The sequence below is a fragment of the Alligator mississippiensis genome, chromosome 13, assembly GCF_030867095.1.
Source record: "Alligator mississippiensis isolate rAllMis1 chromosome 13, rAllMis1, whole genome shotgun sequence".
NCBI classification, from domain to species: domain Eukaryota; kingdom Metazoa; phylum Chordata; order Crocodylia; family Alligatoridae; genus Alligator; species Alligator mississippiensis.
In genome coordinates this window covers 8,202,120-8,218,619 of record NC_081836.1, presented here as the reverse complement: position 1 = coordinate 8,218,619, position 16,500 = coordinate 8,202,120, and the positions used below count along the sequence as shown (strand labels likewise).

Sequence of the window (16,500 nt, the reverse complement as noted above, 5' to 3'; positions counted from 1 at the left end):
CCCGCCTGTCCCGTCCCCGCTCCAGGAGCCCGGCGTAGCTCAGCGGCTTTCATACGCTAACAGAGCTGGATGGAGTCCAGTGGTTTTTATTGAGATTTCCCATAGTTGGAAGTTCAGATCAAAACCCCACCAGCAGTGATCTCTTTCAGTGCTGAATGCTCCTTGTTTCTTTCTTTTCCTCCCGGGGCTCTAGCTCAGAGCTGGAGCTCCCCAACCTCTCTGCTCCTTTTGTCTTTCATTAAAAGGCTTTTCCTCTGCTGCTGGCTGCCAAACATAGCACAGGTCTCACCCTCTCTGGCAAAAGAAGTAATGACTGGCCCCCCTCGGGGAACAATAATGGGTGCTCTCCTCCTGATTTTCCCTTGGGTATCACCTGTACGCATCCCCAAAATGCTGAACATGGACATTTCTGGCCACCTCCTGCCTGCACTGCAAGCAAAACTTCACACCTCTGAGCACAACACTGACAGCATAGAGCAGCACAAGCTCCATCCCCCATGGATGAGTAGACCCTGCGGCCCAAGGCTGTGCCAGCTCAGCTGCATCTCCCGGAGGCCGTGATGGCCTGGCAGGTGAGACAGAGGTGGTGTCGCGCTGCAAGGGGGTGGGTGAGGTTTCACCTGGAGACCACTCATCTTTTTATTTCACACAGGGCTTCCAGGTGCTGAACTTCACTCCTGCCCTATCTCCCAAAAAGTGGATCTGTCATGACATGAGTGAGGAAAGTGAGACAGCACGTGGGAATTCCTGCCCTAATCCCGAATCGATGAGCTGCAGCTGATGAGCACAATTTCTTCAGTGAGTCATGCTCACAGACAAGGCCAGGAAGCCAGGGTTTGAACCCTCCGCCTTCAGCTTCACAAATGCACCTCACTAGCAGCCCAATGAGATGGGATCGCCCCGCTGGTAGCAGTAAGAGATCCCCCATTCTTTCTCTGGGCCCTTGCAATGGGAAAGCAGCATCACTCAGAGCCAGCACATCACACTTGTACAGGGCATGATCTGTTACCCTGGCGTCTAACCCAGTGTTATCTTGGGCCATGCCTGGGGAATAGCACAACTCGTCCTATACAATGGGGAGAAAGTTCCCAAGCCAGGCCAGACAATGAAACCATCGGGGAAATACCAAAGCAGGAAGTTTGGATCAGTGCTGTTTGACATGAAGATGAATGGGTGCTCTATGTCAGAGGAGATGGCCTTTGCGCTTCCCAGGCAAGGAGGAACAATGCCCGTATTATAGAGGCAGGCCCTTGGCATCCAAAGAAGAACCTGGAGCTGGCAGTCAAGGGTCAGAACAACAGGGCTCAACCCTGAAGGGGCCATTGATACTCCCCTCCATCCCATCCTGCTTTGGCTAGCAGAGCTCTGTGGGGGTGGCCACCCACATCCCTTGTCCCTCTTCCCTCCTCTTTTGCTGCGGCATCTCCTGTCCCAGCTCAGAAGAGCCCCCTCTTGTTGGCAGGTGCTGAGAGGCCAGGAGCTGCTGAACTCAGGACGTCACTCCCCGAGGAGGGGAGAGAGGTCCTGGCCCTTTTCAAGCTGCGTTTCCTCAGCTCCTATCTCCAGTGGGCCAGAGCCACCGTGATGCTTTACTGCTGCTTCCCTCATTTATTTTCTTAACCCAACCTCTGTTTCCCATCCCTCCCCGCTTCCCCCGGCCAGACTCCAGGCAGTACTTTTCTTCTCCAGTCGGGATGAACAATGCACGGTGCTCTGATACACTGCCCTGTTGCACTGGCCGAGGGGCCTGGGTGCTGCTGGGTTTATACAACATGGCATGGGAATGTGGCTCCAGTTCCCTGGTATAGGGCAACATTTTCCTATTAGAAAAGGGAAGAGCCTTCAGTTCTTTGGGGCCTCTCAGGTCTCCCTTTCACTGCTCCCTTTGGGTTAACAGGGCACAGGGCTGTGTGGTCCAGGTAATTGTGGACCTCTTATAGCCTGGAAGCATCTACAGGACAGTGAGTGCGGTTGTAACTTTAGCCTTGGTAATCCAGAAGGAAAATCTCCAGGTTTCTGTAGTGCCGTGAGCACATAAGGGTCTGGTGGCAGTCTTCCCATTCATTTCAATAGGCTCGTGGTATTAGATCTGTTCCCAATGGCCAGCTGTACAGTGAAGACTTTGTGACCCCATCTACCCATGACATGGGTCTTACTAAGGGGCAGCTCTTCCGAGCTCAGTGATGACGATGAAATAACACTATTGTTAAATATTAGTGCAACTGGATGATCCCCTTCAGCCAAATTCTCACCCAGGCACAATTACTACTGCTCCAGGGATAAGCAGCGACTAAATACTTCAGCCCCCATTATCTAACTTTCCACATTCTTGGGATGTTCTCAAAACCGTCAAAAGAAGAAGTCAATACATTTCGACTTCTTGTTTGATCCTGCCTCTGCTTCTCAGACGTTCCCAGCAGCTGGAACTCCCACTCCAGGAAAAAAAATTGGCTGGGAAAGTGAGACTGCCAGTCACGTTACAGAAAGCAGCATATGCTAGTGATTGTCCTTCTGAACCTTCAAATGGGTTTGGGACATAAACCTAATAAATAAATACAAGTAAATAGAGCAGTGGATTTTCAGTTTCAGAGGAAAGCGCAGACTCTCGCTGGGTGCTTGGATGGCACCTCGTGCAATGGGACTCTGATATCGGTCGGGGTCCCCAAGTCTTATTGCAATATTATAGCTAGTAATATTTCAGGGGATGGAGAGAAAAGGCCAAATTCTTCCAGACTTTGCTACTGTAAACGAAGCCGATCTCCAACCTCCTTGATGCACGTTACCCCACCTCAGAGTATGGGTACCCAGTGCAAGGCAGTGCTGGGCACAACCGCGGAGGTATCTCTTGGTACGCTAAGTCCTGACCCAGGAGTACAGCAGTGGAGAGGCAGGGCTAATCAGCCTGCATGTGGCATCCTGTGAATACTGCTATGCAGCTTTTAGTTCAGGACCTAGCTTAGGGATCTCTGCGCAGGGCTACCTCGCCACCATGCAGACCTGTGCTTGGAGTCCTCCCAGCACATTTCACAGTCCAGCAGGCTCGCACCCACTCCCCAGCAGAGAACTGGCACATAGCTTGAGACATCCTCTTTGGATTTGATTCACAGCATCCAAAGCAGTCCTCATTCACCATATGGATTTTGCAAGACTCCCAAGCCCTAGGTTCTGGTGGGCTCATCTTTATTACAGTCTTGCAAAAGGTAAAGCAGAGGTTTCTCCATGAATGTCTGCTTGCCTGCTGCCTCTTCGTCCTTTCAACTTCTCTGCTGTCCCTCATAAGCTATCAAACCCCCATCTAAATCCCAAAGTGCAGCTAGTATAAGAAGAGGGGGACATCAGTGGTAAAGAAGGGGGTGGGGAGAGAAGGCTTCTGCTATCTCAGCACTGTCACGGAGGCTGTTTTCTACATCCTCAGGCTGGGTCAGTGCAGGGACAAATCCATACTTCCTGCCAAGAGAGGGTTTAACAGAGAGGACAAAGAGGTGCTATGTGGTTGAAGAAAGCCTGAGCTGTGGGAAAGAGGCCTGTTCAGCTGGTGCTGGAATGGAGAAAGGACAACATTGGCAGGCTTACATAGCTGTTTTCTGCTAAAGTAATTGCTATTCCATTGCAACAGTGCAAGAACGGCTGGGGGGGGGGGGGGGTTCAAACAGGTATCAGTGTGCAGTGCATGGCTATATAGAGGTCCCGATACAGCTACATACAGTTTTACCCCTGTTCCCGAGGCAGAGGAATTCACTTAGCAGCTGCATGTGTCCACAGAGTCAAATTATACTGGGCACATAATCTTAATACTTCCCTTTGAAGTCTGTGTGCAGGTAGAGATTTGCAGCAAAATGTATTTTTAGATGTTTGTTCAGAGATTTAGCCAGCAAAAACTGTGTGGCTAACCCCTGAAAGCAGCGCTGCCAATATATCCTAGTACATCTGCTCTTCTACTGACATTAATACCGAGCACTGAAAAATACGCTACACAAGAAGTGTCCAAAATACTGCATGTAGGTCCACAGCCAGACGAGGTATACTCATACATGCATATGCATATGCATGTCCTGTCTTTAATTGAATTTCAGATGGGCACACATGAAAGCTGGGGGTGCTGTATGTGCATTCACACCCACACACACAAGCATGCACAGATGGGATGGCCACCATCTCACACGGTTATAGTCACATAGATGCACACGTGTGTGCACACAAACACACAGCTGGCATTGCCAGTCTCTGGCGTGCCCACATACATGCTGTTCCCACTAGCAGGAGCTTCTAATATAGGATACGGTAATTGTGAAGTCTAGCTGTAGTGTGTTGAAGCAGACTCTGTGGACGCAGGGAGGGGATCATCTCACTCTCTGATATTATATAATCTATTTATACTGTGCCACTCTGTGCTTATTTAGCATTCATCCTCCCTGGGACGTGCCACCCATGAATTCTGACATTGCTCCTTTAATCCACTGTAATAAAATATGCAGCATTATCCCAGCTTTGGTTTTTTCGCTGTTCTCTGCCTCTTCATCCACACAGCATCCGCTAAAAGTACTGCACTGGAGTGACTAGTGTTAGAAGGGGCGTGTGTATCTTTTTTCCTAGTGAATTAAGTACTGCTTGAGAGTGTCAGACTGACTGCTCAAAATTTCCTGGTTATCCACAGAACAGACCCAGACTGAAAGCCAGACGGGGAGTAGGCATGAATAGCATCTGTTGCAGCTGAAAAGGAACCGGACTCTGTGAAAGGGATCCTGTACTCGGACCCCTGCATACAGACCTACAAGGAGGCTCTCTCAGAAGGATGAATACCTAGTGCATTGCTTCATGCCCCCATGCAAGGTTCCCCTGAGTCTTGGCCTGGAGTACAGACTCATATAGAGAGCTGCTCCCTACACCACCCTCCAGTGATGTTCAAACTAGAGCTATGGCAGGGAAATTCAGCACATTTTCTGCCGTACCCTCAGCCTCTGGACTCTCTCCTCAAACAACAGGGGTACGTATGGGGCTGCTGGTTTCTGGGAAGCGGAGAACAGGAGCTCCCCGGCCGGCCGGTGTGGCTAGCACAATGCACGTCATACGTAGCACTGTGAAACTCTCTGAACCACGAGCCGCTGTCCCCTGGTCCTTTCCCTTCTTGCAATGAAGCCGGTGGGAGTCTCTCAGCAGAAGTCCTTCCACCCTGAAACCAGAAGCTGGAGGAGACGGCAAAGATGAAAGGGAATTTGCACCACTTTAAAACAAAGGCTGCCCAGTAAGTCAGAGCTTGGCCCCTGCTAACCAAGCAGCTTTGCCGGGAGGACTCTGTGCTGAAACAATTATCCTGCCTCATTTCCTCCTTTTCAGGGCAGCAGCTCAGAGGAGCGGTGGGTTCCTGCCGCAACGTGTGAGGTTCAGTGGCTGCTCCCCAGCCCTGTGTCGCTGCAGTCCTACCTAGTCTCTGCCCTGTCCCTCCTGCCTGGGCTCATTTGTGGTGCTTCGGGGCTGCAGTGAAAGGGCAGGCAGGCACCAGCCTGCAGCCCGTGCAAAACCACAGGGCTATATTTATTTTCTGCATGCAACGGAAATATGGGGCTAAGCCTCGGGGTGCTTGATCTGAGTACAGACTTCGTTGTGTGCCTGCGGAAAGCAAAGCAAAGGCGGAGGTGTTCGTTCCCCTCTCCCACTCCATGCTAATAGGAACAGCAGCGGTTTGAGGGGTTTTTTCCCTTTCTGCAGCGGCTCACATTACACGGGGTGAGACACTCATCCAGTGCTTCCTCAGTGCCGGTACGCAGCCAGCAGTGACGGGCTGTGTGACTGCTCTTGCGGACAGCCCCTTCTGGGCCCAGAGCCAAGCTGGCCTACAGCTGGGACTGGGTGCACAGGGGTGGAAGGAGACTGCTCCCGCCCGCCTCGTCTCTGAGAGCTGCAGTCACTCCCCTTGCGAGCTCCATGGATGTCCCCTGAGCTGGAGGAACAGCTCCATCCAACAGGGGCCTAGACACAGGGAAGCCGGCTGCAATGCCCTATGGATATGGCCACTCCTGCACAACTCTGGGGAGGGGTCCACAACCCCACTCCAGCCTTGCCCTGCACTCTTGCCCTCCTCAGGCCTGTGGCAAAGCATGACCACTTGGACTCCCTCCCTCTGGGCTGGACACAGTGTCCGGAGCTCCCCAATTTAAGTTGCATGAAGGGAAATTTAGGTTAGATATTACGATGAATCTTCTCATTAGGAGGGTAGGAAAATAGTGGAACAGGTTACCTAGAGAGGTGGTGGCATCTCCATCCTTGGAGGTTTTTAAGACCCAGCTAGACAAAGCCTTGACTGGGTGATCTAGTTGGGGAAGGTCCTGCTTTGAGCAGGAGGTTGGACTTGATGTGACCTCCCGAGGTCCCTCCCAACCCAAATTTTCTATGATGATTCTGTGATTTGCTGTTTTGGGCTCTGACCTGCCATGGAGCTTTGCAAGTCCAAGACAGTGGAGAAATGAGCTTGGACCCATGTAAGCTCCCTAGTCTTGACCAGAGCAGGCTCCACCATGCTCTGAAGTGAAGGCTGAAAGGTGGACCAGCCAAGGCCTGTGTCCATTATGCTGGCACCGTTGCATGTCTTCCAGCATCTGGAACTGCCTGTCACACAGGTTGGAAAGGACTGGATTCTGCTCTCACTTACAAGCAGGCAGGGTTATAACACACAAGCAAAGAGCAGGGGTCAAGCAAGAAGAACAGCTTTTCTCAGCCAATTTTTTTCCCTAAAAAAACCCAACAAACCTTGCAAAAAGCAAACAGCAAGGCAAAGAAATGACATAAAGTGCAGAGTGCCCAAGCAAACAACAAACAGCTCCAGAATAGTAGCTAGGATGTCAAGGGCCTCTGATCAAAGCCCTGAGGAAGCAGAGGGCAAGCAGCCTAGAAGCAAACACTCCTCACCCCAAAGAAAGATCTCTGCCTCTTCTTTGAAAGCCCTGCACATTGCTTTCCCTGCTTTCACATCTCCATCATGTTTCCAAAGTCCTGTTTCTTTGTCTGGGATAAGCAGCCCTGGCCCAGCCAGCCACGGAATAAGAGGTAGGTCTTTCAGGCCAGCTGCTGGCTTATGCTCTCAGCAAAGCCAGTTGCCTGAGAGCCCAAAACCAAATGGCTCTCCTGGCTTTTTCTTCTGCATGAGAACAGGAAAGCAGGTGAAATTCTCTCAGAGTTACAAAACCAGGTTTAAAGAGACAGGCATGTCTCGGGGAGGCTTCCAGGCAAAACAAGCAAAAATTTGCACTGGTTTTGAGGCAGCAGCCAGATGCAAGTGAATGGAAAGGAAGGATGGAGCATGCAGAGGGCTGGGCGTGCGAGACGGACTGGCAGCAAGAGCAAAGCAGGCACGGCACAGGGAGACGCTGCCTGCACCCAGCTTGGGAAATGGACCATGTGCCTCATGTCCCCTGGCGCTGGTCCCAGCCACAGGGACCCTGGAGAACAGAGCACTGCAGGCCTGCCAGAGCCAACACTGTCCTTCGGCACCTCGGAGCCTCATGATTCAGCTCATGGCTCCAACTTGCAGCTCTTGGTCTGTCTGTGCCAATGACCTGGCGTGCATGCCCTGTCCTCCTCCTGAGTCTGTCTGCTACCCTGCTAGCCCACATTGTAAACCTACAGTCTCATTACAGCTCTGGACCTTTACAAGGTGGACCGAGGCTCACTGGGTAACTCTTGTGGACAGCCCTCAGCTCGCTTACGTTGCTCCCCAGCTAATCTGCCCAGCCTCTGTGAAGCTGATACGTAAAGCAGTTGCTGCTACTGTCAGGGATTCATGCTCCTTTGGGGAGAAGGAAATGGCCCGAGGGGAAGAGTGCTTGCAGAGAAGACAGTGCTTTGCTCCAGGCCCTGAGACTCTTAATGCAAGCCAAACTGCCTTGTTGACAGCACAAAGCTGCATAAGGATGCCAGATTAATAGCAGCTACGTCACTGGTTACGCTGGGAACGTGCAGCGAGCTCCATCTCCGGGCTGTCTGGCTGCGGGTTAGTGGAGAGCCGCCAGCCACTAAGTCCAAGCTACTCGGGGCCAAGCATTCTCCACTACGCCGTTCCATTCCTTGTCCCCAGCAGGGCCGGGGAGCAGCCCTTAACGATGCCATCGAGACAGCAAAAGCAGCACGACGCCAGCCGTCTGCATCACCTTCCTGTCTCCAAGATGCCTCTGCTAGAAGTAACACACAGGGACAGCTCCTTGCCCAGACCCATGGAGCCAAGACCCATCTCAGGGGCCGGTGTCTGGAGCGGCCTCTCTGCATCTCCTGGCCCCTTCTCTTTTCCAACTCTCTCCCCTCCTCCTCCTCATCCTTCCCTTGTCCTCCTCCTATTGACTGCCTCGTGGTGAAATGCTGTCATTTCCTGGGTAACAACAGAATTAAAAAAATGAATAATATGTCAGACGATGCTGGGGCGCTCCATACTGGCACATATTGCTGCGTGTATCATTGAGACAGATTGAGTATTACGATACCTCTCTGATAACTGCAGAAACCAAAGCACGAGGAGATGAAGGGCAAGGTCATGTAGTGCTTCAGTGGTACCCGGCATCCCGCCTCCCAGTTTTCTGCTGGACCCGCAAGACAAAATGGTCCTCTACCGTTCAGTATCTTTGTTTTCTGTACCATACAACAAGCAATTTCTGGGGCTTCTCTACCAGCTGCTGTGAAGATATACCTGAGTTACGTCGCTATGAGGAACAACAGCAGTGGACATGTGGAGCTCGCTCACCGGTGTCATTAAGTTTGGGTAAAGCCTTACAGGGCGATAAAAGAGTGCTGATTTCACTGGGAGCAGGAACAGGCCCAGTATGGGCAGGAGTGATGTTCTGCACAATAAAGTTTCATTGAGCTGTTTCTTTCTGCACGCACTTGGCCTTCCTCAGCCCTCCAAGGGAAGGAGACTGCAACTTGGAGCCTCCGCGCGGCGCCGAGGCAGCGAGTCAAACGCAATTATCAAGCCATGCAGCAGCCTCCAAGGAGGCATCGCTAAGGCACACATGTGGTTTTGGTGGCAGAGATAAGCTAGCTCCAGAGCCTCCCAACCCCATCACCCCCGAGTCTGATTACACTGATTGGCTCCAGTTTTACCGCTTTTCTTTTTTCCACTTTTACCATTCTCTGTTGTCAAATAGGCAACCTTCTTCTGTTTCCTTGCGGCAGTGAGAAAGCTGGCTTGGCTACCAGCAAAAGAGCTCGTTCCCTAATCTGGGCTTTCAGAGTGGCTTTCAGCCATCCCATAAAACACAGTCCACTGTTCCCAATGCTGTCACACTCTGGGAGGCTTCCAAGGGAAGCAAGCCAGGCTCACACCCTCAGCCTGCACTAGCCAGAGGTTGCACTCTGCAAAACCTTCTCCTGTGAAATCATTCACGCTGCACAGCCTTCTCCTTGCATTTACATTATGCCGTCCAGTGGGAAAGGCAGGAAAGGAAAATCTTCTGGAAAAAGATCTTTGACACAAGAGACCGTGTCTTCACTCACTACATACCCATGCTTATCCCGTCCGGCAGAAGGATATAATGGAGAGGAACAGCTATCACAAGCAAAACAACCCAGGGCTAGCTAACAAGCAGATCTGGCAGCCACACCCAAAAATTACATCCAGGTCATGCTTTGCATCTAGTCCATATTCACATCAGATTCTGTGTGTTACACACAAGGCTGTTACCAAGATGTTATTAGGATTGCAAGCCAAGTACTCTGGCTCTCCGATGAGAGAAGTAAGGCGCCCTGTGCTTCAAACCACGAAGCCTGCAAGCCCTGGGAACCCAGAGAGCGACTTCATTGATACCGCAGGTCCAGACCTCAGTGCTCAATTTGCACCCAGTCCTTACCTTGACATCGGTGGGATTCTGCCCGAGTAACACTAAATAAGGACCTTCTGGATCTGGCCCACAGAAATGAAGGCTTGAGGGACCTTGGCTCTTTAAAATTGCATTGCAAGGTGTACATGGGGATTTTGTGGACAGTGAACTTGAATTTGAATACATTTCTACTTCCCTGCGCTACTTTCTATGGCATCTCCATGGGGGGAAAAAAGCAACTATCGTATGAGGATCCTTGTGTGATCTACTCTGAGTATGACTTACCTGACATGAGAGCAGCAAAGTTGTAACGAGAGGAGATCCCAGGGCGCTGCTGCTCACAATGATGGGCAGTGCATCACACAACAAGCGCAAACTGCAGTTGCCATAAAGGATGGTTTGTGGAGGCGGAAAGCTCCATTTCCAGCAGAGATGGAGCCAGACCTTCCTCCTGGATCCAGATCCCCCACATCCCAGTAAAGACCAGAGCGGGGGCTGAATTATGACTCAAGCTCATCTGACTGACTTGTTGATCACACTGTCACAGAAAACCCCAGGGCTCTGAGCCATGAGGTTGCTGAAGTGCACCACAAAGGTGCAGCAAAGGCCTGACCCACCAGAGCATCATCAGAAATCCCTGCATCACACCACGGACATTTGGGCTCCAGTAAGGCTCTGCAAACCCCAAGCCATGCATATTGTCTAGCGGACTCATGAGTCCCCACCCCTATTTCTGCATTTCCTGAGCTTCAGCGTATTTATCCTCATGCCTCAACATGATAACGAGGGCTTATCACCGCTATATGGATGTGAGTTCGGGATGCAGAGATATTAAGTTACCCAAACAGTTGCACAGGAAGCCTGCGATGGAGCAAGGAATTGAACCCAGGGATCTCTCCCAAGTCCCCCAGCTAGTGCCATAAACATTGGTCCATTCTTCCTTATACACCACAGGGCCAAATCCTGCTTGAGTGGCATGCACACTGAACTAGCAGCAGAATCTCTCCTATAACCTGTCGTTCAGGGGGACAGCAACAAGAACTGCTGCATAGGCAGAAGCCCAAGATTTTCCATTACGTTGCAAAAGGATTTCAGAACCCAGAGCAGTCGCTGTATTTTCTCCATGACTGCACACAAGTGCCTCCAGGGTGAAGACGAGTCACGCCATGTGTCTGCATCAGATGGAGAAGGGCTACTTTCGGCCTCCCACAGAGTCAGGTGACTAGGCGACTAACCTAGCACTACCTGCCTACCCAAAACGCGGCTCAGGTCGCATTGGACACTCCAGATCCATGCGTCGTTTGCTCAGCATTCAGAGTGCTTTGCTACGCAAGAAATTGCTCTACCTATTTGGAAAGGACACTCCTAACATGGAAGAAACTTAATCCCGTGCAAAATGCCCCACTTCCTTGGTTGAATAGATGGGGGGCACTGACTCGGATATTTTAGCAATGGAAATTCCTGGTATTGGCCTCACCTGCAGGGTTTGGGTTCTGGCTGCTTTAGAGACCCACCTCCCTTTGCACCCTGTCCCACATGTTGAGATCAGCCAGGGCACACAACCAGCAGTCTCTGGGTCTGAAATACAGGCTGTTTGCATTGAATGCCATCTGATCTGAATCTGCTCAGACACAATCTGAGTCTGCTCAGCCGGTCTGCGTTTTAGCCTCATTGCTGAAGAAGGAAAGACTGAGTCCCCTGAGTGCGTGGGGGCAGGGAAGAGGCGAAGGGGAGAGGTGAGGAGTGGAGGGAGAGATGCTCTCTGTAGCTGCTATGCTGTGGTACTTTTAGACTGTAATTGCTTCTGCTCAAAGTTCAGCACAAGATGCAGCTACAAGATGAGACCTTTGCTTCTTTTTGTACATCTGTCTGCTACTGGGATTAGGATGTCAATGCAATGGTGGAGAGATGAAATACAGATTAGATACAATAAAACCGTCAGATTAGTTTCAATGGCATCACACCATTTTGCCAGCCTATAATGGTAACTTTACAGTGCAGGCTCTGATTCTGCAGCGAGTCCTACGTGGGTGGCTCTATGTGAGCACAAGCTCACCGAAGGATCAAGCGACTTGCCTACATATGTAGCAAACAGTGCACAGGTGTAACGAAATCCACTGCGGATCTACACCCACATTTACCCTGCTTTAGAGAAATAAGTGGATGTCCCTAGGAGGCCACTCTTGGTTTGGTTTAGCTTCAACCCATTCCTCACTGATGTAAACTAAACCAGCATATTTGGGTTGAATCCAAGTTTACAAGCACTGGCAGGGTTGAGTTTTTTGTGGGGGGGCGGGTTTGGTGGAAGTTTAACTAAACTGGTTGAAAAATCACATCTTATATCACTACAGCTCTGTGTGCAGACAGGCAATCAGTTACCAATGCAAGCTCCTAGTGCAAATTCATTTAAACTGGTTACACCAGTTAAACCGTCTCTGTTTCATTAAGGAAGTAACCAGATTAAGCAAGGTCAGCGTGCAGCGGTTTGGCTTTATAAAGGAAACCAGCCAGCAGATTTTTTCTCAGTCTGCCTGTGTTTATTATGGGGGGAGCTTCAAATGCTCAGCACATTTGGAAAGCTCCTTACATAACTGACAGCATCTTATTGATTAGCTGAACTCTTCCTTTTATAGAACAGGCTAATATGCGGTGGAAGAGAATTTACAAACACGTACTTTTGTGCTAACCCTTGGGAATTGATGGCTTGTCTCTTGCCTACTGCGCGGAGCTGGGGTGATGCATCTGATTTCTTTTGTAAGGAAGCAGCAGCGTGCAGATAATGTTATGTGCCGCCAAAACAAAAATCTTTTGCTTGTGCCTCCGTATCCCTGCCTGATGACAGCCCTGCTCGGAGCAGGATGTTGGTTCGCGAGTGCCTGAGGGATGGCCAAGCATTGGGGTGATGAAGAAAGGCATCGCAGATCTTTGCATGTGGCATGTAAGGCTTAGACCTCCTCTGCCAGAAGAGGCTCAACATGTTTCTCTTCCTGCCCTCTCCTCCTTGCCCCCAGGCACTGCTGCTGGCTGAGGACTGGATGGGTGTAGAGATGAAGGGATGGCAGAGGGCACTGGGGTAGACATCTAGAATAAATACAGCCGGGAGAGGTTCCTTGTCAGCGGCATTTTGTGCCTGGCAAACCCTTGCCTGGTGGTAGGGATCTCCAGCAGGAAGCTTTCTGGCTATTCCTTTCCCTGATCCTCTCTTTCACATGGGTTTTACAAGTTTTCTAGGGGTCGCAGCACATTAAGGCCATACTTTGCCTGCCCCCCCACCCATAAGAAAGGACACGGAATTGATCTCTGTGCTTTATATGAATAAGGGCTATAGGATGTGGCCCCTAGTGCCAAACGCAGTGACTTCAATGTAAGTGTTGCCTGAGCCAAGACTGAATAGGGACTGGGTGCGAGCCTCCAGGCTGGCACGGCGCCAATTTAGAGTGGGTCGCTTGTCTGACTCAGTTGCTGTGCGAACCTGCAGAGAGGAGAGTGGTTTGGGGCCCTTCAGTGCAGGCCCTTTTCCGCTGCCATCATCAACTGTGCCGAGTCACAACTCCCTCCCTGCGCCTCCTGGGCCGCGGGATTAGCTACACAAAAGGCTCTGCGAGCCAGACAGATGAAACCGTGAGCATCTATTGGGGATTACATGCAAATGCCACTGAAAACTGGTCTTTCCAGGTAATTACGTTTGTTTACGGGAACTGGGATTGTGCATGTCTCCACACGGTGCAAAGGAGCAACAGAGTTTACCTGCCAATCTCTAGGCCTGTGCTTATTTAAGTAGTAAAAGCAAAAATAAAAGTGTGGTTTTCTTCCTAGGGGCTGGTCTCTATAAAGCAGGAGGCAGGAAGTGAAAGGACTGAGTTTTGCTGGCACCAAGCACTGTGAGGTGTAATTAGATTTGATTGCAAATGCAGATTACCCTCATTTTACCGGTAGCTTTACTACAGGATGCCTCCTAAGGAGGGTGTGTTTATGCATACCCTGATCTTTCACATAGCAGATTTTTTCCTCCCGTATACAACAATCAAAACCCAATCTGGTTATCTAGGTGCAATTTAGGGATCATTGCTGAGTGATCAAATACCTGGGGGCAGAAAACCACTGATGGTTATACAATGACTGGGTTGCTGTGATAGCACAGAGCGGGTGCCATAGGAAAGGAAGGCAATGTCTTTTGGCTCTGGGTTGGGGGCAGGTAACGTGGACTAAATTCCTATGTGGGCAAAATACTCAATCTCAGTGCCTCGGTTTCCCCATCTCCAACATAGGGGTGATAACACTCCCTTTCTTCTACATCTTGTCTGTTTAGGCCATGGGAGTTTTAAGGCAAGGACTTTTCTTGCATGTATGGTGCCCACAACTGTAACCGAATGGGTGGGGAAGGAGGAAAACTGTAGGGAGAAGAGGAGAACATGAATTCAATTTGGGACAGTACAGCTCATTTTGTATTGCCCCAAGCCTGAACGTGTCACTGCTCTTCACTCAGTGCATCCAGCGGTTCACACCAGTCACTTCCCCTGATGTTCCCCTCTAGATGTATACCAGCTGCCTTCTCTATCGTAATCTCTCCTTCTCACTGCAACAGGCGGACTGTATCCGGCCATTTGGGAACATACTTCATAATTCCAGGCTTAAATGACTGGCTCTTGAAAAAGGTCCAGCCGGGTATTCTGCGAGCTGTTTTTCTTGCACGGATGGAGGAGACAGAGCAGAGGACAGTGCCCGCATGCAGAGAGCCTGGCCCGAAGCCCACACGCGCCAAACGCAAAATAAATAAATAAACAGATCCTTCAATTTTGACGTCACTCTGGACAGGGTCACGGCCATGTGGCACAAGACATCTGTCCAGTGAAGTCATTGTCCTGGAGCGGTGCCATGGAGCACTTCAGAGGCTCAGCAGCACAATGATAGTAACACGTCTGACGGGGCTAATTGTCTGATGCTAGGTCAACTCAATGGGCAGCCGGCATCCTGCAACAGCTTTTTGTGCTCCCGACTTTTCCCCCCTGGACAAACTCCTGTGATTCAAATGCCACTAGAAGAGCGCGCAAGACTGGCCCTCTCTTGCCTGGTCCTTGTTTTTGTGCACTGCACTTTAGCAATAGGGTTTACAACCAGCGAGGATTGGGTCTAAATCCTCAGCTACATTCAAAGCAGAAACCGGAATAGAAAAACCTTTGTGAGAGACGCACTGGCAGACAGACGCAAATTCAGATGGGCAGAGACAAAACACGTGCGCCCGCTCAGACAGATGCTTGTACAAGGAGCCATGTAACTTCCAGCGGCAGAACAAGAACCCCGCGCGTGGGCTGGGCTGCCACAGCACTGGCCTGCCGCCACCACCCGCCTGAATCTGAGTTATTTTTAAATGCACTTAAAGGGAAATCATTCAGGAAAGGCAAAGCTGTGGCAGGGGAATCAACCAGAGGGACAGTCTCTGCGAGCACCCTGCGATCCTTTCCGCTCGCAGGCTCGCACGGGTGTCCCACCCACCCGGCTTCTGCAGTCTATTGTTTCTCGTTGCTTCTGTCATCGCCGAACCGCACTGCAAGGAGCAGCAGGCAGCTGTTAGCCATGGAGAGGCTGGTCTTTCTGTTACAAGGTTGGCAGCTTCACCTTCCTTCCTGCCCATACAACTTCCCAGCCAGCCTCTCGGGCAGTGGAGCATCAGTCGGTCTAGCCTGCCACGTCTGTCCAGCACCCTGCTATAGTGACAATAGGAGGCGCGTGCAGGCTTTTGTTCTGAGAGCCGGGCTTCCCTCACAGACTGCTGGGGGGAAAGGACGGATGGGCTTCAGAGCCTGAATCCCACCGGCAGCCAAAGGGGTTCGGGTGCTCCCTCTGCATCTCCCCAAGTCGCACTCCTTGGGGTACTCGGGGCACGCCGACCTGTGGCTCGGTAGCAGCCTTTCCCTGGCTCCCAAGTGGGGGTCAGTCGGCCTCGCTCCCCACGAGCCGTGCCGGTTTGTGCCCCCCCGAGGACACCGAACTTCCCTGCAGTATTAAGTGCAGAGCTGGGGGCACTCTTTGCCTTTCCATCTGACACGACCCCGGACAAGCCGCGCAGCCCAGGCGGCTCCTGGACCAGCCAGCCCCCTCCCGCAGCGCTCCCCCATCCCGCAGCTGTGGTCTGTGGCTGGGAGCAGCCCCTGCACCCCCCGGAGCAAATGACCTTGCCAGGCCTGCAAAGGGGCGCATCCCCCAGCCCCGCCGGCTCTCCTTTGTGCTGGCCCTGCCTCCCCCGGCCGTACCGGAATCGGGGCGAGTCCTTGATGCACTCCTCGAAGTCCACGGTCATGGTGGCGGCTGTGCAGCGCGGGGGGCAAGCGCATGTCCCGCCCGGCCCCGGGCAGCGCGGTCCGGCCCCTGCTCCGCCGCCCGGGCTCGGCTGTCACTGCCGGCCGGCCGGGCGCTGCGCTGTCACGGCCGCCCAGCCTCGCCCAGCCCCGCGCGCCGCGCCGCGCCGCGCCGCGCTCCTCCCCCGCAGCCCCGCGCCGCCTCCCGTCTGCCAGCCTCCGGCACGCCGCGTATCCCGCCCCGCACCACCGGCCGCACGGAGCGGGGACAGCCGCAAACCGCGAGCGCCCGCGGGTCACAAATGAGAGCTGGTGCCCGAGCTGTGCCCCCGGCATTCATCAGCGTGGGGGGCATGCCCCCGCCTCGGCCCCATTGCAGCGCCAGCCCTGCGCGCTTCTGAGGG

The 16,500-nt window shown here is 52.1% G+C and overlaps 1 protein-coding gene across 1 annotated transcript in view; it reads right to left on the bottom strand.

Annotated features, from left to right (window-relative positions):
- Positions 1–16,236, bottom strand: part of ACAP3 (ArfGAP with coiled-coil, ankyrin repeat and PH domains 3) — a 153,070-nt gene extending 136,834 nt beyond the window's left edge. The window contains exon 1 of the mRNA XM_014610109.3: positions 16,052–16,236. Within this exon, the coding sequence (XP_014465595.1) occupies positions 16,052–16,098 (47 nt within the window). The 5' untranslated portion in view covers positions 16,099–16,236. The remainder of the gene's footprint in view (positions 1–16,051) is intronic.
- Between the last annotated feature and the right edge of the window lie 264 nt (positions 16,237–16,500).